Source organism: Mobula birostris, chromosome 24, assembly GCF_030028105.1.
Source record: "Mobula birostris isolate sMobBir1 chromosome 24, sMobBir1.hap1, whole genome shotgun sequence".
Lineage (NCBI taxonomy): Eukaryota > Metazoa > Chordata > Chondrichthyes > Myliobatiformes > Myliobatidae > Mobula > Mobula birostris.
This window is the reverse complement of record NC_092393.1, coordinates 62,926,822-62,948,852: the sequence shown is the minus strand read 5'-3', so window position 1 is coordinate 62,948,852 and position 22,031 is coordinate 62,926,822. Positions and strand designations below refer to the sequence as shown.

Below are 22,031 nucleotides of genomic sequence, written 5' to 3'. Positions count from 1 at the left end.
GGAGTGGGACCCAGGGGAGAGACAGCAGGATCCCAGGGCTGACACACTCACCTGCGATCCCGTGGAGCCGGTGCCGGTCTCGCTCTCTCTGCAGCAGGTATTGTAGCTGTTGGACCTGTCCGCGAACCCGCGGCATCCTCCCGTCCACCTCCTTCCAGTCTCGACGGGGCACAGAAACACAGAGTGAGGCAGTGGAGATCGCCCTGTCCGCACACCATGGTCCTATCCTTCCCCACACCACAGGATCACGTTCTCATTCTCAACACAGCAGGGTTTGTCCCCTGGCCCACTGTAGGGTCCCACCACATGAGGTCCTGATCCGATCCCCCATGATGAGAGACTCCTGATTCCTCCCCTCCAAGGGGTCTGCCTCACACCCTGGGGTCTGTCCCCCTGCCCCTCCCCTGACCCACAGCGTCCGTCCCCCAGGCGCTCTCCCTCATTCCCAGCAGGAGATTTTTGATGTTGTTCTGCCCGCCAGTCACCAATCGGCTTTTGGTACATCAGTGTCACAGGATCATTGCACTGGGAATGTTCACACAACGCCAGTCTGGGGTCCTGCACGCCCCGTGGGTGAAACCTCCCACACAACTCCAATCCGGTTATGAACACCAGTCTGGGGTCTGCACGCCCCGTGGGTGAAACCTCCCACACAACTCCAATCCGGTTATGAACACCAGTTTGGGGTCTGCACGCCCCGTGGGTCAAACCTCCCACACAACTCCAATCCGGTTATGAACACCAGGGGAATGCAGAGACTTCACCTACTGGATGGGATGGCACAGTTGGGGCTCGCAGTCTGCGGGCATCCCCAGCCCTTCATGTTTGCTGCTGATACACGAACATGGTACATCTGGCCCTGGCATGACACAGAAAAGCATCGATAAAGTAACAAACACTCTTCCCAACTCTGACATCTCCCCACCCACTAAATCCCCTATAGACCTGGACACCGTCTCCCATAACTGACTCTTCCCACTCACCAAATCCATCCCACACCCCACGGACACTCTCCCCCATCACTGAATCCCCTCCCGTATCCCACAGACTCTCTCCCCCCTCACCAACTCCCCCCATCACTGAATCCCCTCCCGTATCCCACGGACACTCCCCCCATCACTGAATCCCCTCCCACACCCCACGGACACTCTCCCCCAACACTGAATCCCCTCCCGTATCCCACAGACTCTCTCCCCCCTCACCAGCTCCCCCCAACACTGAATCCCCTCCCGTATCCCATGGACACTCCCCACCATCACTGAATCCCCTCCCGTATCCCACGGACACTCCCCCCCATCACTGAATCCCCTCCCACACCCCACGGACACTCTCCCCACCCATGAATCTCCTCCCGTATCCCACGGACACTCCCCCATCAGTGAATCCCCTCCTGCAGCTCCAGGCACTCTCCCTCGTCACTTGGTTGTGCCAGTTTGAGGAGTGGCAGGCTACTTACCGTCCTGAGGCATGGGATTGTACATCTCATGGAGTCAGGGACTTCCACTATCATCTCTCCAGTAGGGTCTGAGAAATCCATCCTGCTGCTCCACTCCACTAGCACACAGAAAGAAGGCACACACGCTAGACATTGTACAGTTCCAAGCTGCAACCTCTTCAGGTGCATCAGTGTGTTCACCCTCTCTGCTCTGACCCCGAGTCTGACCACAGTCAGCGAAGTGGGGTGACCACGCTGGGTGGGTCGGTGATGTAGGGAGGTTTAGTCAAGTTCACCATGGCAAGCGAAGGGTGGAAAGACCTGGGGGTGCAGATGAGTGTCCCTGAAGGTGGACAGCCTTCCGTACACAGGGACTGCTGCTATCAGAGGCATAACGGAAGGATGCAGAAATGCAGCCATTTACCTCTTTCATCTCCTCAACTCCAGCTTGTCACTTCATCCATCCCCATCCCCCTCACCTCTTCCACCTATCACCTGCCAGCTTGTACTCCTTCCCCTACCCACATTCTTCTTCACCCTTCCTTAATCTCCTGTGTAACTGATGGAAGAAAAGAACTGGCACTCAGCTCGGCAAGGGAAGCTCGCTCAAGTCGTGGCAAGGGCAGATATAAAGGAGAAGGCAGTGCAATAAAAATAAAAGAGTTGGTTACTGTGGGAATAAGGGAAGAAATCAAGAAGACACTTCAAATGAGGCCACATAGACACAGTTTGGGAACTAAAGGAACAGAGAACAGAGCTCACCAACTTTCTTACGCTGGTCCGACAGAGAGCTTGTAAATCAGCAAGTTTATCGATGGGAGTCGTTGAGTGGAGTATTGTGGAGATGTACTGTAACTAGAGCTTTTGGGAGTGGTTTAAACCATTGTGGCAGGGGGATTGGAACCAGTATGACAGAGTTGAGGACGAGCTAGTAGGTTTACAAGTAGATGATGGGTGTAACATGAATGTAAGGAAGGACAAGCCATTGACTGGGTACAAATGCAGACAGAGCAAAGAGTTAAATTGTACCAGAGGCAAAATTCAAAAGGGCAAAGAATGCAGGACTGAAGGTGCTGTATTTAAATGCACATAGCATTCAGAATAAGGTGGACAAACTCGTGGCACAATTAGAGACTGGTCAGTATGACACTGAGATGTGACTGAAAGAAGGCCACAGTTGAAGCTCAACATCAAAGGATCAAAAGGAAAGGCAGAGGAGATGGTGTTCTGTTGGTAAAATGGAAGTACTGTACATCTTTAGAAAGCGGTGACATAGGGTCAAGGAGTTTTGAATCTTTGTGGGTGGAGTTAAGAAATTGCATGTGGATTAAAAAAAAACATTATTGGAATCATATATAGGCCTCCTAATAGTAGCCAAGATGTGGGGTTGAGATTGCAAAGGGAGCTGGAGAAGGCATGTAATAAGGGTAATGACACAATTGTAATGGGGTCTTCAATATGCAAGGGGATTGGGAAAATCTGGTTGGTGTCGGATCGCAAGAGAGGGAATTTGTTGAGTGCCTAAGAGATGGCTTTTTAGAGAAGCTTGTGCTTGAGCCTACTTGGGGAAAGTTTATCTTCGATTACGTATTGTGTAATAACCCTGATCTTATTAGGGAGCTTAACATAAAGGAACCCTTAGGAGGCAGTGACCATAATATGATTGAATTCATACTGCAGTTTGAGAGGGAGAAGCATAACTCACATGTATCTGTATTGCAACGGAATAAAGGGAATTACAGAGGAGCTTGCCCAGGTGGTTTAGAGGAGGATACTGCGGGAATGACGACAGAGCAGAGATGGCTGGGAATAGTTCACAAGGCGCAGGATAGTTATGTCCCAATGAGGAACAAGTTCTCAAATGGTGGGGTAGGCAACCGTGGCTGACAAAAGAAGGTAAGGACTGCATAAAAGCCAAGGAAAGAGCATATAAGGTAGCAAAAGTGAGTGGAAAGTTGAATGATTGGGAAGCTTTTAAAATTCAACAAAAGGCAACTAAAGAAGCTCTAAGAAGGGAAAAGACGAAATATGAGGGCAGACTAGCCAAAAATATGAAGCAGGCTACCAAAAGTTTTTTCAGTTATATAAAGAGTAAAAGGGAGGTGAGAGTTGATATTGGACCACTGGAAAATCATGTTGGTGAGGTAGTAATGGGGGACAAGGAAATAGCAGATGAATTTAATGTGTACTTTGTATCAGTCATCACTGTGGAAGACACTAGCAGTGTGCTAGAGATCTGTGAGTGTCAGGGAGCAGGGGGGAGTGTCATTGTTATTACAAAGTGCAAGGGAAACTCAAAGGTCTTAAGGTGGATAAGTCATCTGGACCAGATGGACCTCATCCTAGAGTCCTGAGAGAAGTTGCTGAAGAAGTAACGGATGTATTGGTCATGATTTTCAAGAATCACTTGATTCTGGCGTGGTCCCGGAGGACTGGGAGATTGTAAATGTCACTCCACTCTTTAAGAAGGGAGGAAGGCAAAAGAGAGGAAATTATAGGCCAGTTAGCCTGACCTCAGTGGTTGGGAAAGTGTTGGAGTCCATTAGTAAGGATGAGGTTTCGGGGTACCTGGAGACTAGTGATAAAATAAGTCAAAGTCAGCATGGTTTCTGTGAGGGAAATCTTGCCTGACAAATCTGTTCTTCAAGTAAGTAACAAGCAGGGTGGACAAAGGAGAAGCAGTGGAAGTCATTTACTTGGATTTTCAGAAGGGGTTTGATAAGGTGTCACACGAGGCTCCTTAACAAGATAAATCCTATGGCGTTACAGGAAAGACACTGACATGGATAGTGGAATGCTGACAGGCAGGAGGCAGGGAGTGGAAATAAAGGGGGTCTTTTCTGGTTTGCTGCCAGTGACCAGTAGTGTTCGTCAGTATTGGGACTGCTACTTTTCACATTGTTTGTCAATTATTTGGATAATGAAATTGATGGCTTTGTGCAAAGTTTTCAGATGATATGAAGATAGGTGGAGGGGTAGGTAGTGCTGAGGAAGCAATGCGATTGCAGCAGGACTTAGACAAATTGGAACAATGGACAAAAAAGTGGCAAATGGAATACTGTACAGTCTTGGGAAATGTACGATAATGCATTTTGGTAAAATGGACAATTGTGCAGACTATTATCTAAATGGGGAGAGGGACTTAGGAGTGCTTGTGAAAGACTCCCGAAGGTTAATTTACAGATTGAGTCTGTGTTAAAGAAAGGAAGTGCAATGTTGGCATTTATTTCAAGGAGAATAGAATATAAAAGCAAGGAGATAGTACTGAGCCTTTACAAGACACTAGTCAGGCTGCACTTGGAGTACTGTCAACAGTTTTGGGCCCCATATCTCAGAAAGGATGTGTTGTCACTGGAGAGAGTCCAGGGGAGGTTCACGAGAATGATTCTGGGAATGAAGGGGTTAACATATGAGGAGCGTTTGGGCCTGTACTCACTGGAATTTAGAAGAACGCATGGAGATCTTATTGAAACATCCCACTGAAAAGATTAGGTGGGGTGGATGTGGGGTGGATGTGGAGAGGATGCAATAGTGAGGTATCCAGAACTAGAGGCACAATCTGGAAATTGGGGGAGACAACCTTTTAGAGCAGAGGTAAGCAGGACTTTTTTTTGGCCAAAGAGTAGTGAATCTGTGGAATGCTCTGCCAGAGACTGCGGTGGAGGCCAAGTCCGTGGGCATATTTAAGGCGGAAGATCATTTCCTGATCGGTCAGGGTATTAAAAGGTATGGTGAAAAAGCAGGTGTATGGGGTTGAGTGGGATCCGGGATCAGCCATGATGGAATGGCGGAGCAGACTTCATGGGCTAAATGTCCTAATTCTGCTCCTAAGTCTTATAGTCTTGTGGTCTAAAATGGTCAATCCCTTTGCTGGTTGGAGTACAGACGAGCTGATATCACAATCAGAATCAGGTTGCATTTTACCGGCATTTGTAATTTGATGTCTTACAGCAGCAGTACATTACAATACATAATTTTAGAAATACTATAAATTATAATAAGAAATACAATTACAATTTAACAAGAATTACAATAAGTGGATTCTGGTTGATTGGGGCAGCTGCTTATTTGGGACAACTCTCAAAGAACAAAAACTAATTGAAAAAATAACCAGGATTCCCTTTGTTTATTTGGTACACTATGCCACTTAATTAGGATAAAAGACTGTTGCCGAACAGTTCCTAACTAGTGTCAGTCATGTGCACTTGTGTGGCCTTTAGACACTACATCGCACTTTATAAGTAGTGTCAGTTGCATGTGGATCTGTTCAAAAAGCAGTGATTTTAATCACTGATAGTTGGTGAGAAATAAGCAGTAAGACTATTTAGAACTGTTTTGCTCACTGCGGTTTCAAATATTTAGGCTCGGAGGTGCCAAAAACAGCCAGGAGTGAAAATGAAACAATTTCACTACTTCAGCAAGTTAGGAATTACAAAGAATTCAAAGATCGACAATCATCTTGAATGCTTCAATGAAAATGAGGATTGAATTGAACTGAATTGACTTTATTTCTTAAATCCTTCATATACATGAGGAGTAAAAATCTTTATGTTACGTCTCCATCTAAGTGTGTAATGTGCAATCATAGTAATTTATAATAAATAGAACAGTCAATGTAATATAGAGTACACTCAAGTCAGTGTGAGTTCATCAGTCTGATGGCCTGGTGGAAGACGCTGTCCCGGAGCCTGTTGGTCCTGTCTTTTATGCTGCAGTACCACTTCCCAGATGGCAGCAGCTGGGATAGATTCTGGGTGGGATGGCTTGGGTCCCCAATGATCCTACTGGCCCTTCTTACACGCTTGTCCTTGTAATTGTCCTGAATCATGGGAAGTTCACAACTACAGATGCGCTGGGCTGTCTGCACCACTCTCTGCAGAGCCCTGTGATTAAGGGAGGTACAGTTCCCATACCAGGCAGTGAAGTAGCTAGTCAGGATGCTCTCAGTTGTGTCCCTGTAGAAAGTTCTTAGGATCTGGTGTCCCATACCAAATTTCCTCAACCGTCTGAGGTGAAAGAGGCGCTGTTGTGCCTTTTTCACCACACAGCTGGTATGTACAGACTACATGAGGTCCTTGGTGATATGGATGCTGAGGAATTTGAAGCTGTTTACCCTCTCAACCCCAGATTCATTGATGTCAATAGGGATTAGCCCATCTCCATTCCTCCTGTAATCCACAACCAGCTCCTTTGTTTTTGCAATACTGAGGAGAGGTTGTTTTCTTGACACCACTGCATCAGAGAGATGACTTCTTCCTTGTAGGCCACCTCGTTATTGTTTGGAGGATACAATTTTTTAAAGTATTGTATGAAGGGAGTCCATTATCTGCACTAGGTGTCTGTGCTAATTTTGTTCATTTTCAGTCAATCAAAAGAACATGACAGCATACAGCATTCCTCCGTCGATAGCTATTAGGAACTAATACACATTTTTATAGTACCATTGAGGTATTGGTAGTGTTCAAATTTGTTCTACATTTCATTTAAATACATAAATTGTTACTCAGTTAAACAGTACTTTGTCTTTTTATTATACCTTTTTAACTATTTCCATGAAACTTCAGCTAATTGAAACAACTGCTTAATTGGGCCAAAATGTACTGGTCATGATGGGTCCCAATGAACCAGAATCCACTGTATATATAAATTAGTGAGGAAGTGTTTATGGGTTCATTGCCCATTCAAAATCTGTTAGTAGAGGGAAAGATGAGGTTCCCTGAAATGTTGGCTGTGTGTAATCAGGCTTCTGTACCTCCTACTTGATGGTAGCAATGAGTCCTGGGTGCTGGTGGTCCGTAATAATGGATGCTACCTTTTTGAGGTATTGCCTTTTGAAGGTGTCCTCAATGCTGGGGAGATATGTGGAAAAATCACAGAATGGTGTGAGGGGAATAGATTGATAGGAACAGGTGTCTTCATCTTCTAGATCTCCTTGGAGTGAAGGGCCCATCAGGTGGAATTTCCAAGTACTTAGGAGACTTAAGACACACACTCAACAATTTAGGAACATCTTCTTCCCCTCCACCATCAGATTTCTGCGTGGTCCATGAACACTACCCCATTATTCCTCTTTTGCACTATTGTAAGATTGTAATTTTTATACATTGTGTTATACTGTTGCCACAAAACAACAAATTTCACAACATACGTCAGTGATATCATACCTGATTCTGATTGTACAACTAGAGGACAGCAGACTGAACCTAATCTTGGGGAATGTAGCTGGGCAAGTGGTCAATCTGTCAGTGGGGAAGTATTTTCCCATGGCTCTATGGGTACTGAGACAGTTACTGGGAGGATAGAGGTAAAGGTCACTGGACAGTACCAGCCAGGTAACTGAGGAGAGTTGGTGGAACTTGAGGAAGTTCAGGAAGGGTAAAGGTCATCTACAAATTAAAACCCTGAGTTGGGTTAAGGCCTGTTTGACCTGTGTTCCAGGACCTGACACTTGTAGATTCAGGGCAGCTTCAGGCAGGTAAACCTACACCAACAAGAGGCAGTCCATGAACAGGGAGAATTTCTGCAAGTGTCAGGTAAGGACAGTCCAAGAAACACTGGATGTCAAATAAGATAGAAAGGGTGCTTGAGATGGGCTGACAAGTGGCAGATGGAGTTCAAACTCGAAAAGGCAGAGTGCAAGGTTAAGGGCAGAATTCTTGGCGGGGGATCGTGAGGTCCATGTAAGATCCCTCAAAACTGCCATTCTAGTTGATAGGATGATTAAGAAGGTGTACAGTGTGTTGGTCGTCATTAGTCAGAGGATAGAGTTCAAGAGATAGTGTTGCAGTTTTTTATAAAAAACAGTTGTCGATGAGTGTGTTCCCACAAAATCATTCAGAGTTTTCTCCAACAAGAAGTCTTGGATGAACCATGAGATCCACAACCTGCTGAGGGTCCAATCAGAGGCATTCAAGTCTGGCAACCAAGAAAGTTACTAGGTTCCAGGTACGATCTCCGGAAAGCCATTTCATGGGCAAAGTGGCAATTCTGGGCTAAACTTGAATCAAGAAAGGATGACAGTTGTGGCAGGGCTTAAATACTATCACCTCTTGTAAAGTTAAATCAGCAGGGCTTCGCTTCCAGATGAGTTCAATGCCTTCTGTGCTCACTTTGACCGTCAAAACATGGAGGAGCCGCTATGAACTCCCACAGCCCCCGATGATCCTATGACATCAGTCTCTGAGGCTGACATACGAGCAGCCTTCAGGAAAGTGAACTCTTGAAAAGCATTTGGCTCAGAGGATACGTGGCCAAGTACTAAAGACCTGTGCAGGTCAACTGGCTGGAGTGTTCACTGAGATCCTTAACCTCAAGTTAGGCAGTCTGAGGCACCCACCTGCTTCAAGCAGGCTTCAATTATAGCAGTGCCTAAGAAGGACGTGGTAACCTGTTACAATGACTTTTATCCAATAGCACTGACATCCACAGTGATGAAGTGTTTTGAGAGATTGATGATGAAACATATCAACTCCTGTCTGAGAAGCAACTTGGATCCACTCCAATTTGCCTGACAGAGCAACAGGTTCACAGCAGATGCCACCTCGTTGGCTCTTCCCTCAATCCTGGACCATCTAGACAGCTAAAACAGCACTTTATTGACCTCAGATTAGCACGTAATACTAGCATCCCCTCAAAACTAATCAATAAACTCCAAGACCGTGGCCTCTATACCTCATTGGACCCTCGTTATCCTTACTTGCAGACCCCAGTTAGTTCAGATTGGCAACATCTCCTTCACAGTCGCTCTCAGTCCAGGGGCACCACAAGGCTGTATGCCCCTGCTCTACTCATTTTATACTTATGACTGTGTGGCTAAGCACAGCTCCAATATCATTATTCAAGTTTGGTGATGACACCACCGAAGTAGACCAATTCAGCATACAGGAGGAAGATAGAAAATCTGGCTTAGTGGTGGCACTACAATCTCTTACTCAATGTCAGCAAGACCAAGGAGCTGATTATTGACTTCAGGAGGAGGAAACTGGAGGTCCATGAGCCAGTCCTCATCAGAGGTGGAGAGGGTCAGCAACTTTAAATTCCTCGGTGTTATTATTTCAGAGCATCTGTCCTGGGCCCAGCATGTAAATGCAATTACAAAGAAAGCATGGCAGCGTCTCTACTTCATTAGGAGTGTGCAAAGATTCAGCATGACATCTAAAACTTTGACGAACTTCTATAGATGTATGGTGGAGATTACATGACTAGTTGCTTCACGGTCTGGTAAGGAAACACCAATGCCCTTGAATGGAAAATCCTACAAAAAGTAATGGATACAGCCCCACAATTGAGCCCATCTACATGAAGTGTTGTAGCAGGAAAGCAGCATCCATCATCAGGGACTCCCACCACCCAGGACACACTCTCTTCTTGCTGCTGACATCAGGAGGAAGGTACAGGAGCTTCAGGTCTCGTACCATCAGGTCCAGGAACAGTTATTACCCTCAATCATCCGGCTCTTGAACCAAAAGGGATAACTTCACTTGCCCCATCACTGAACTGTTCCCACAACCTATGGGCTCACTTTTAAGGACTCTTCATCTCATGTTCTCAATACTTATTGCTTATTTATTTATTATTATTCTTTCTTTTTGTATTTGCACAGTTTGTTGTATTTTGCATATTGGTTGAATGCCCAGTTGACACAGTCTTTTATTGATTCTATTGTGTTTATTGTTCTATTATGGATTTATTGGCAAGAAAATGAAAATGGTGGCATACATGAACTTTGATAATAAATTTACTTTGAAGTTTGAGCTCTCTAAAACCCTGGTTAGACCATACTTGGAGTATTGTTGTCTCATTATAGGAGGAAGTAGAAGCTTTCGAGAGGGTGCAGAGGAGAGTTACCGGGATGCTACCTGGATTAGAAAGCATGTCTTATGAGGAAAGGTTCTACAGGCTAGGGGTTTTCTCTTCGGAGTGGAAGATGAGAGGTGATCTGACAGAGGTGTATAAGATTATGAGAAGCATGGATCGAGTGGACAGCCAGAGACCTTTTCCCAGGGCAGCAATGGCCAATACCAGATGACATCAGTTTAAGGTGAGTGGAGGAAAGTATGGGGAGATGTCAAGATGTCAGAGGTAGTTGTTTTTTTTCCACACAGAAAGTAGTAGGTGTGTGGCATGCACAGACAGGAGTGGTGGGAAAGGCAGATATTTTAGGGACATTTAAGAGACTTTTAGCTAGCCACATGGATATAGGAACAACATGGGGTTGTGGGCTGTACGGGAGGGAAGGGCTTGATTGATCATGAAGTAGGTTTATATAGTTTGGGCTGAAGGGCCTGTACTGTGCTGTAATGCCCTATGTTCTATTATATCAAAGGCCAGATTCTAAATAAGGAAACAAATGGCAGATATAGAAGACCAAAAAAAAGGGAAGCCCAGAAAACAAGATAGAAAATGAAGGGGCTTCGTAAAAAAGAAATTAGAATCACTGAGTACATCCATGAAATATCACTGGCAAACAGGATTAAACAAAATCTCAAAGCATTTTACAAGGATATTAAGGATGAAGTTACAAATGGAAAGGGAGAGGTTAAGAAATCTTGGTCAGGAGAGATCAGATTAATTTGATGGATGATAAAATATGTACATAGAAAATGATAAGCAGTGGTGAGGCCAGAGCACATGTGGTTGACAGAGATTCCATAAGGCCTCACAAATGCACACCTACCCACCCACATGCACTCATAAACCCTCTCCCCACCCCACCGTGGTCATTCCACACCTTCCCTCTTCACATCTTCACCTGAAATCCTGCAGGTGCTTTTTTATTTGGCTTTACAACCCCAGAGACAGGCCAGGTTAGGGAGGAAGAGGCAAATACCTTTGTATCTGGTAATGACAGCAGAGTGAGCACTCAGTGGTTCCTGATAGGTGACCATCAATGAAGTACTGCTGGTTACAGACAGTCGCACATTGGTGGGCGCATCTGGGACCCCTGTAATGACCAGAGAGAGAGAGAGGGGAACTGAAACCCATCTGTCTCATACACAGTACAGGTCAAACCTCTGTTACATTCCAGCCTGGGACTCATCCCCAGAGAACTGACTGTGCACATATCACAGCACTACAACACAGACACTGGCCCTTCTGCTCATCCAGTCTACACTGATCTTATCTTCCACATAGGACCATCATGCTGCCCTTCATATTCCTCCCAGCCACGTACCTTTCCAAACTACTTTTAAATGTTGCAATCGAACCTGCATGTACCACTTCAGCTGGCAGCTCATTCCACCCTTGCACCACCCCCTGACTGAAGAAGTTTTCCTTCAGACTACTCATAAACGTTTCACCTTCACCCTAAACCGATGACCTGTTGTTGTAGCCTCACCCAGCCTCAGTGGGAAAAGCCTGTATATCCCAATAACTCAGGTCCTCAGGTCATAGCAACATCCTTGTAATTCTTTTCTGCACTCTTTCAAAATTACAGATATATTTCCTGTAAGTAGGTGACCAAGATTGCAAACATTATTCTAAATTTAGCCTTGACAATGTATTACACATCTTTAACATAACATCCCAATTCCTGTACTCAGTACATTGATTTGTGAAGGCCAGTGTAATAAAAGCTGTCTTTAAGTCCCTATCTATCTGTGACGCCACTTTCAATGAATTATGTATCTGTGTCCACAGATCCCTGTACTCTACTGTAAACCTCAGTGCCCATAGATCCCTGTTCTCTACTGTAAACCTCAGTGCCCACAGATCCCTGTTCTCTACTGTAAACCTCAGTGCCCACAGGTCCCTGTTCTCTACTGTCAACCCCAGTGCCCACAGATCCCTGTTTTCTACTGTCAACCCCAGTGTCCACAGATCCCTGTTCTCTACTGTAAACCTCAATGCCCAGAGATCCCTGTTCTCTACTGTAAACCTCAGTGCCCATAGATCCCTGTTCTCTACTGTAAACCTCAGTGCCCATAGATCCCTGTTCTCTACTGTAAACCTCAGTGCCCACAGATCCCTGTTCTCTACTGTAAACCCCAGTGCCCACAGATCCCTGTTTTCTACTGTCAACCCCAGTGTCCACAGATCCCTGTTCTCTACTGTAAACCTCAATGCCCACAGATCCCTGTTCTCTACTGTAAACCTCAATGCCCACAGATCCCTGTTCTCTACTGTAAACCTCAGTGCCCACAGATCCCTGTTCTCTACTGTAAACCTCAGTGCCCACAGATCCCTGTTCTCTACTGTAAACCTCAGTGCCCACAGATCCCTGTTCTCTACTGTAAACCTCAATGCCCACAGATCCCTGTACTCTATTGTCAACGCCAGTGCCCACAGATCCCTGTACTCTACTGTAAACCTCAGTGCCCACAGATCCCTGTACTCTCCTGTCAACGCCAGTGCCCACAGATCCCTGTTCTCTACTGTAAACCTCAATGCCCACAGATCCCTGTTCTCTACTGTAAACCTCAGTGCCCACAGATCCCTGTACTCTATTGTCAACGCCAGTGCCCACAGATCCCTGTACTCTACTGTAAACCTCAGTGCCCACAGATCCCTGTACTCTCCTGTCAACGCCAGTGCCCACAGATCCCTGTTCTCTACTGTAAACCTCAGTGCCCACAGATCCCTGTACTCTACTGTAAACCTCAGTGCCCACAGATCCCTGTACTCTACTGTAAACCTCAGTGCCCACAGATCCCTGTACTCTACTGTAAACCTCAGTGCCCACAGATCCCAGTACTCTCCTGTCAACCTCAGTGCCCATCTTTGCCTACCCTGGTGGGTCCTTCGAAAGGGCAGCACCTCACGTGTATAAGGCTTCCCAGCACCTCCAGCAGAAGCAGGAGTATTTGTTATCAAACTCTTTTCTGCTTATGGCATAGTGCATTACTTGTAAGCTCAAAGCCCGTCTTCATCTGTTTGTACAGCCGATATCTCCACTCCCAGGCCGTCAGCTGCTTCTGCCGTTCTGTGCCAGTGTTGTCGGCCTCTCTCAGCACCTGCGATGTCAGTTCACTCACTCGCTCTTGTGCCTCCTCGATCAGCCCACTTAGGTGTGAGGCTCTGCTCTCCGCACAGTCAACTGGCAACCAAACCAGCAGAGGCTGTTACTGCTGGGGTCAGGGACTCTCCCCCCACCACAACACTCTCCCCCGACACAACTCTCCCCCCGCCACAACACTCCCCCGACACAACTCCCCCACCCGCCACAACACTCCCCCCTCCACCTGCTGACCTCAGGGACTTCCCACCCCCCTCCCAACACTCTCCCACCAAAACCTGCATTTAATGACAAAATAATCTCTCAGTTCAAAACCAACACTCTAACTGTTGAGTTCAGACAGATGGCCACTGGCATGAAACAGTAATTCTGTTTCTCCCTCTGCAGAGGCTGCCTGACCCGCTGAATATTTCCAGCATTTCCTGCACTGATGTCCCAAGGCTTAGGCTTATTTGAAATGCAAGTTGATAAATTTTTGATTAGTAATGGTGTCAAACACTACAGGGAGAGGCAAGAGAACGTGGTTGAGAGGGAAAAGAAATCAGCCATGTTTGAATAGTGAAGCACTCAGTGGGCTGAATGGCCTAATTTTGCTCCATGTCTTAATTGTAATTTAGAGATACAGTACAGTTACGGACCTTTCCAGCCCAACAAGCTGGCACTGCCCAAATACACCCACGTGACCAATTAGCTTACTAACCATACGTCCTGGGAATGTGGCAGGAAACCCACATGGTCATGGGAAGAACATATATAGTTTTTATGGTCTTACAGTATGTATGGGAGATGAATGGATTTAGACCATAAGATATAGGAGCAGGATAAGGCCATTTGGCCCATTGAGTCTGTTCCACCATTTCATAACAGCTGATCCATTTCCCTCTCAGCCCCAGACTCCTGCCATCTCCCTCTATACCTTCATGCCCGGACCAGTCAAGAATCTATCAATCTCTGCCTTAAATATACCCAAACACTTGACCAGCACAGCCGCCTATAGCAAAGAATTCCAGATTCACCCCCTTTGGCTAAAGAAATTCCTCCTCATCACCATTCTAAATGAACACCCCTCTATTCTGAAGCTGTGTCCTCTGGTCTTAGACTTCCCCATCATAGGAAACATCCACTCTATCTCGGCCCTTCACCCTTCGGCAAGTAATAGATAGACGTCATTTGCTGCGGCAATATTATCATCTCTTGCAGAGAGATGTCAATGTTTGAGTTAAACACAGTGACTCGTTGGTCCAGGTTTTTATTGAAGTATATTGCCGAGCAGCCACATTTCCAGCCCATGAACTGTTTGGGTTATAAACAGTTCTTGCGAACAGAGCCCAGGCAGGACCTGTAGCCCTAAACAATCCTACTTATGGGGAAATATTTCTGCTCTGAACACTGAGGACAAGGTGAGGGGAGGGAACTCACAGTGTGGACTCTCCACGGCGCCTGCCTGCAGTAAGATGCGAGCTACAGGAACGCTGTTGGTCATGACAGCAATGTCCAGCGGCATCAGCCCCTCACTGTTGGGAGTGTTGAGATCCAACTCGTCCTGGCTGTAGTGACTCAGAAGCAGGCTCACAGCTTGTAGATCCTGCTGGCCCACTGCCTCGAACAGTGCCTCGTTACAGTGCAAATTCTGCAAGAGAGCTCAAAACACAGTGATCCTCAGCTTCGGCAAGCACCACCCTCACTGAAACCACCACCAGGAGGCTCTATCTAATTCTAGAGGTCTAGCCCTGCCTCTCTCTGCCTCAGCACTCAGCTCTTTACCCAAGGCACAGGGATGTTAAGCGGGAGCAGGATTTAGCCATTCGGCCCTTCTGCATCATCGTGCTGATCCAGTCCCGACCAACTCTGTTTCCTGCCTCATTCCATTCACTCTTCATTCTCCTGCTGCAGAAAAGTCTGCCTCCACTGGAATATATTCACTGACTCAACCCTCAGAAAAAGGATTCTGTGTCTTCACAAGTCTCCCTCCCCCCCATCTCCCGTTTACCTTCAGAAATTGATGCACCTCCGTCTGACTCAGTTCATCCTCCCCCTACTTCTAGACCACTCCCCCCCAACCAGAAGAGACATCTACCCCCCCAGCAAACAGCCTCAGAAGCTTGTGTTTCTGTAAGGTCATCTCTCATTCTTCCAATCTTCATTAATCTAGGTCTACCTTGTTCCACTCTTCTTCATTCCACTGGCAACACATCACACAAAGTAGATAACCTAACCTTAATTAGTCGTTAGCTACAGTGAGCTCATCTAGTCGCACCCTATCCAAGAGACTCTCTTTGTTCCACCCAGCCTTCTCTGCTACCTGTTTCTCTCTTTCCCACTCCTAACCAAGCAGCCTGTATCTGGAAGCTTGGAATGCTGAGCGTTTCCCTTCCCTAGACCTGGAAATCCAGAATACACTGTTTCCCTTCCCACAGATGCTGCAGTTTTCCAGCATCTCCTGTTTTCATTTCAGAATGGCAGCATCTGCGGGGCTTTTAAAAATATTTCATTTACGACACATCGAGGGTTAGTGTGCAGGTCTGGGGGTAATGGAGTGCTGGTCTTTATTGCTTTATGACATGTGAAGGGTTAGTGTGCAGGTCTGGGGGTAATGGAGTGCTGGTCTTTATTGCTTTATGACATGTGAAGGGTTAGTGTGCAGGTCTAGGGGTAATGGAGTGCTGGTCTTCATTCTTTATGACATATGGAAAGTTAGTGTGCAGGTCTAGGGGTAATAGAGTGCTGGTCTTTATAGCTTTTTGACACATTGAGGTTTAGCATACAGGTCCAGAGGTAATGGAGTGCTGGTCTTTATTGCTGTGGGGTGTAAAAGTAGGCACAGTGTCTATAAAAAGTATTCACAACCCCCCTTAGAAACTTTTATGTTTTATTGTTTTACAACACTGAATCACTGCATATTTAATTTGGCTTTTTTGACACTGATCAACCGAAAAAGACTATCGTGTCAAAGTGAAAAGAGATTTCTACAAAGTGATCTAAATTAATTACAAATATAAAACACAAAATAATTGATTGCATAAGTATTCAGTCCCTTCAAGTCAGTATTTAGTAGATGCACGTTTGGCAGCAATTACAGCCTTGTGCGGATAGGTTTCTATCAGCTTTGCACATCTGGACACTGCAATTTTCCCCCATTCTTCTTTACAAAATTGGTCAAGCTCTGTCCAAGGTGATCGTGGGTGAACAGCCCTTTTCAAGTTCAGCCACAAAATTCTCAATTGGATTGAGGTCTGGGCACTCCAGGACATTAACTTTGTTGTTTTTAAGCCATTCCTGTGTAGCTTTGGCTTTATGCTTGGGGTCATTGTCTTGCTGGAAAAAAAATCCCAAGTCACAGTTCTCTTGCAGACTGCATCAGATTTTCCTCCAGGATTCCCCTGTATTTTGCTACATTCATTTTACCCTCTACCTTCACAAGCTTTCCAGGGCCTGCTGCAGTGAAGCATCTCCACAGCCTGATGCAGCCACCACGCTTCATGGTAGGGATGGTGTGTTTTGATGATGTGCAATGTTTGGCTTACACCAGACGTAGTGTTTAGTCTGATGGCCAAAAAAGCTCAATTTTGGTTTCATCAGACCATAAAACACTCTTCCAGCTGAATTCAGAGTCTCCCATGTGCTTCTGACAAACACTAGCTGAGATTTCATGAGAGTTTTTTTTCAATAGTGGCTTTTTCTTTTCCACTCTCCCATAAAACTGTGACTGGTGAAGCACCTGGGTATCAGTTGTTGTATGTGCTGTCTCTCCCATCTCAGCCACTGAAGCTTGTAACTCCTCCAGAATTGTCATAGGTCTCTTGGTGGTCTCCCTCACTAGTCCCCTTCTTGCACGGTCACTCAGTTTTTGAGGATGGCCTGCCCTAGGCAGATTTACAGCAGTGCCATATTCTTTCCATTTCTTGATGATTGACTTAACTGTACTCCAAGGGATATTCATCTCCTGACTTGTGCTTTTCAATAACCTTTTCACGGAGTTCTTTGGAGTGTTCTTTTGTCTTCATGGTGTAGTTTTTGCCAGGATACTGACTCACCAGCACTTGGACCTTCCAGATACAGGGGTATTTTTACTACAATCAATTGAAACACCTTGACTGCTCACAGGTCTCCAAAAACATCTCCTTTTAGCAAATTACGTGACTTCTAAAACCAATTGGCTGCACCAGTGATGATTTGGTGTGTCATAGTAAAGGGGGTGAATACTTGTACAATCAATTATTTTGTGTTTTATATTTGTAATTAATTTAGATCACTTTGTAGAGATCTGTTTTCACTTTGACACAAAAGAGTTTTTTTTGTTGATCAGTGTCAAAAAAAGCCAAATTAAATCCACCATTGTAAAACAATAAAACATGAAAACTTCCAAGTGGGGGTGAATACTTTTTATAGGCACTGTGTGCTCTACCAATACTGAGTTTAGAAGAACGAGAGGCGATGTGATCGAGGCTGAGTTCAGACAGAACCAAAGGGGGTGGGAGCTGGGAGATATTTGCCCAAGAATCATTGCAGGCAGAGCGGAAGGGAAGTTTCCCTCTCGGAAGGGGATGTGGTTATGGAATTCTCTCCCTCAGTGAGCAGTAAAGTGGAGTCAGGGAGTCTATTGAAATTATGAGTTGGGGCATGGGGAGAGAACATGAAAGTGATGTTGAGGCCTGGATTGGTCGTCCCACTGAATGAAGGTGCAGGTGTCAGGTCTGCCCCTGAACCCGCTTTATCTTCTCAGGTAGTTCACATTGTCAGTGTGTTTGCCGTCACATTGAGAAGTGTTGTGGAAAATGAGATCGGAACTGATGATGGTTTGGATGAATTTTCTTAGTGTGAGAAGAGTTTGATACTGAACACAAGAGAATCTGAAGATGCACACACACAGTGCTGAGGGCGTAGCAGGCTGGGCTGCATCTGTGGAGGATCTCAGCAAGTCTGACCCAGAGTTTGCAGGAGGACCTCAGGGCCTCAGTGGCAAAGCGTTGAGCACAAGGCAGATGGGGTGACTGTGTGTCTACTGGTCAGCATGTAGGCTCAGTGATGCTCGCGTTCACGGCTCAGTGGTTTCCTCTTTATTCCACAGCCCTTGATTCTCTGAACTCCTCACCCTTTCTCCCACGTGTTCCCTCCCCACCCCCTGGTACTGGCTACTTTTACAAACCAGGGAAACCCAGTGACTCACCAGTGGGGCAACCCTCAGCTGCTCCTTCTCTGTCCTCGAGGCCTGGCTCACTTCCTCGAAGGACGAGTGGCTCCCTTTGAACTTGTTGGACAGGTTGCGGTAGAGGCGTTTGGCGGCATTGGGAGAGGCAGGGCTGCAGCTTCTCGCAGAGCTGCAGAGGTGTAGATTCTGCATTTGCTGCGTCATGTTTAAGCTGGGAAAACAAACAAAGGTCGGATTGCACACAGCACAAGTGGAGCAGACGTTTGTGGAATGACAGGCCGGAGCCCAGCATCAAACCCCATCCCCATCACCAGGCCTTGTCGTCAGCTGCCTGACTGCAATATCCTGGACTGTGCTACCAACACTGAGAGATCTAGAGATTAGCTTCATTTGTCACTTGTACATCAAAGCAAGCAGTGAAATGCATTGTTTGCGTCAACGACTAACATAGTCCAAGCATATGTTCAGGTCAGCCCACGTGTCCACAGAACCATCATCCCATCGAGTCTGCTCCACTATTCAATTGTGGGCTGATTCATTTTCGCCATGCATGCCCACAACTTACTTTTATGATTTGGACTGTGGGAGGAAACCCACAAACTCCTTGCAGGCGGTGGCAAGAGTTGAACCTAGGTCACTGCTCAGAGTGGAGTGTAACACTGACCTCTGAGTTACCCTGCCACCCTGATGTCAGACAGGACGCGCTCTATGCTGATGGCATCCAGCATGAGCCTGTTCCCTGACCCACAGCGACATGGCTCAGCAAAAGGCCCAGCTAATTCAGCCTTTTAAACCCATTCCTAAATAGACTAACCCACCGCACCATCAGACGTGGCAAAAGTTGTTCCCCCATCCACCTTGCAGACATGTGGGAAGTGATCCCACAGGCTGGTCAGGCAGCAGCCTGACGTGACGGCACTCACAGACCCCTCTTCAGGGATGCTGGGGCCCAAGTGTGGCTCACGGAGGCCAGCCTGGCACTTGGACCATGTTCAGGATAAAGTGAAGACTTCAGGAGGAAAGAGTCACCCTGGTTTTCCCCCTGAGATACCAATTATTCCTTTTTACACTTTCAAAACAAGATCATCTCTTGTTTTCTCTGTTTTTCTAATTCCTCCAGCCATTACCTATGGTACTGACCTCGATGGCCCAACTCCTATCTCAACTTCACACCGCCATCTGCAAAACAGTTTCCAATTTTCATTCTTTAATAGCTTAATTTTGGATTCTCATTTGACTTCCCAATGTTTTTTTTACTTCTCTCCATTCCCCCGTATTCACTTTCATTCCACTTCTCCGTTGCCTCTTCCACTCGCAGTTATTGCCCATGTCTTCACCAGCCCACAACCTCCAGTCTTTCCTTCCAGCACAACACACTGCTCCTGCTCTCCTGACACACCACTCTACGTCACCTCCTTCTTCCACACTCTCTGTCATTACTCCTGCTCAGCTACTACTCCCCTCCCATCTCTTGACGTGATTTTTGTCCTACACCATTTTATTATTTCACATTCATTATGATCACTAATTCTCAAAGTAGAAAGTAAATTCATTATCAAAGAACACATATGTTACCAAATCCCACCCGGCGATTCTTTATTAGCAAGCATTAGAGGAAAATGGAGAAATACAAGAACATTTTATGAAAATTAATACTGAATTCATAGGTTGCAAAGCCTCCTTGTAAGTGAGTCTGTAGGTCACAGAACTCAGGCACAGTGAGAGTCAATATGTGTGTACAACTGTCCACAGTGAGGGTCAGTGTGTGTGTACGACTGCCCAAGGTGAGGGTCAGTGTGTGTAGGACTGTCCACAGTGAGGGTCAGTGTGTGTGTACGACTGCCCAGAGTGAGGGTCAGTGTGTGTAGGACTGTCCACAGTGAGGGTCAGTGTGTGTGTACGACTGCCCAAGGTGAGGGTCAGTGTGTGTAGGACTGTCCACAGTGAGGGTCAGTGTGTGTGTGGAACCGTCTCCCCAGTGAGGGTCAGTGTGTGTGTGGAACTGTCCCCCAGTGAGGGTCAGTGTGTGTGTGGAACCGTCTCCCCAGTGAGGGTCAGTGTGTGTGTGGAACTGTCTCCCCAGCGAGAGTCAGTGTGTGTGTGGAACTGTCTCCCCAGCGAGGGTCAGTGTGTGTGTGGAACTGTCTCCCCAGCGAGGGTCAGTGTGTGTGTGGAACTGTCTCCCCAGCGAGGCTCAGTGTGTGTGTGGAACTGTCTCCCCAGCGAGGGTCAGTGTGTGTGTGGAACTGTCTCCCCAGCGAGAGTCAGTGTGTGTGTGGAACTGTCTCCCCAGCGAGGGTCAGTGTGTGTGTGAAACTGTCTCCTCAGCGAGGGTCAGTGTGTGTGTGGAACTGTCCCCCAGTGAGGGTCAGTGTGTGTGTGGAACTGTCTCCCCAGCGAGAGTCAGTGTGTGTGTGTAGGACTGTCATTGTGTGTGTGGCACTGTCTCCCCAGCGAGAGTCAGCGTGTGTGTGGCACTGTCTCCTCAGCGAGGGTCAGTGTGTGTGTGGAACTGTCCCCCAGTGAGGGTCAGTGTGTGTGTGGAACTGTCTCCCCAGCGAGAGTCAGTGTGTGTGTGTAGGACTGTCATTGTGTGTGTGGCACTGTCTCCCCAGCGAGAGTCAGTGTGTGTGTGGCACTGTCTCCCCAGCGAGAGTCAGTGTGTGTGTGGCACTGTCTCCCCAGCGAGGGTCAGTGTGTGTGTGGAACTGTCCCCCAGTGAGGGTCAGTGTGTGTGTGGAACTGTCTCCCCAGCGAGAGTCAGTGTGTGTGTGGCACTGTCTCCCCAGCGAGGGTCAGTGTGTGCGCGGAACTGTCTCCCCAGCGAGGGTCAGCGTGTGCGCGGAACTGTCTCCCCAGCGAGGGTCAGCGTGTGCGCGGAACTGTCTCCCCAGCGAGGGTCAGCGTGTGCGCGGAACTGTCTCCCCAGCGAGGGTCAGCGTGTGCGCGGAACTGTCTCCCCAGCGAGGGCCAGCGTGTGCGCGGAACTGTCTCCCCAGCGAGGGCCAGCGTGTGCGCGGAACTGTCTCCCCAGCGAGGGCCAGCGTGTGCGCGGAACTGTCTCCCCAGCGAGGGCCAGCGTGTGCGCGGAACTGTCTCCCCAGCGAGGGCCAGCGTGTGCGCGGAACTGTCTCCCCAGCGAGGGTCAGCGTGTGCGCGGAACTGTCTCCCCAGCGAGGGTCAGCGTGTGCGCGGAACTGTCTCCCCAGCGAGGGTCAGCGTGTGCGCGGAACTGTCTCCCCAGCGAGGGTCAGCGTGTGCGCGGAACTGTCTCCCCAGCGAGGGTCAGCGTGTGCGCGGAACTGTCTCCCAGCGAGGGTCAGTGTGTGTGTGGAACTGTCTCCCCAGCGAGGGTCAGTGTGTGTGTGGAACTGTCTCCCAGCGAGAGTCAGTGTGTGTGTGGAACTGTCCCCCAGTGAGGGAATCTGCAAAAGTACTTAGTTAGATCGGGATAATGAGCAAAGAAGCAACAGATGGAATATAGTGTAGGG

At 47.2% G+C, this 22,031-nt stretch overlaps 1 protein-coding gene across 1 annotated transcript in view; it reads right to left on the bottom strand.

Annotated features, from left to right (window-relative positions):
• ankfn1a (ankyrin repeat and fibronectin type III domain containing 1a) overlaps window positions 1-18,747 on the bottom strand; it is a 75,498-nt gene extending 56,751 nt beyond the window's left edge. Inside the window, exons 1-7 of the mRNA XM_072242098.1 lie at window positions 18,559-18,747; window positions 14,811-15,021; window positions 13,281-13,472; window positions 11,265-11,378; window positions 1,457-1,554; window positions 769-859; window positions 52-159 (exon numbers count right to left, since the gene is read on the bottom strand). Coding sequence (XP_072098199.1) covers window positions 52-159; window positions 769-859; window positions 1,457-1,554; window positions 11,265-11,378; window positions 13,281-13,472; window positions 14,811-15,021; window positions 18,559-18,744 — 1,000 coding nt within the window. The 5' untranslated portion in view covers window positions 18,745-18,747. The remainder of the gene's footprint in view (window positions 1-51; window positions 160-768; window positions 860-1,456; window positions 1,555-11,264; window positions 11,379-13,280; window positions 13,473-14,810; window positions 15,022-18,558) is intronic.
• Between the last annotated feature and the right edge of the window lie 3,284 nt (window positions 18,748-22,031).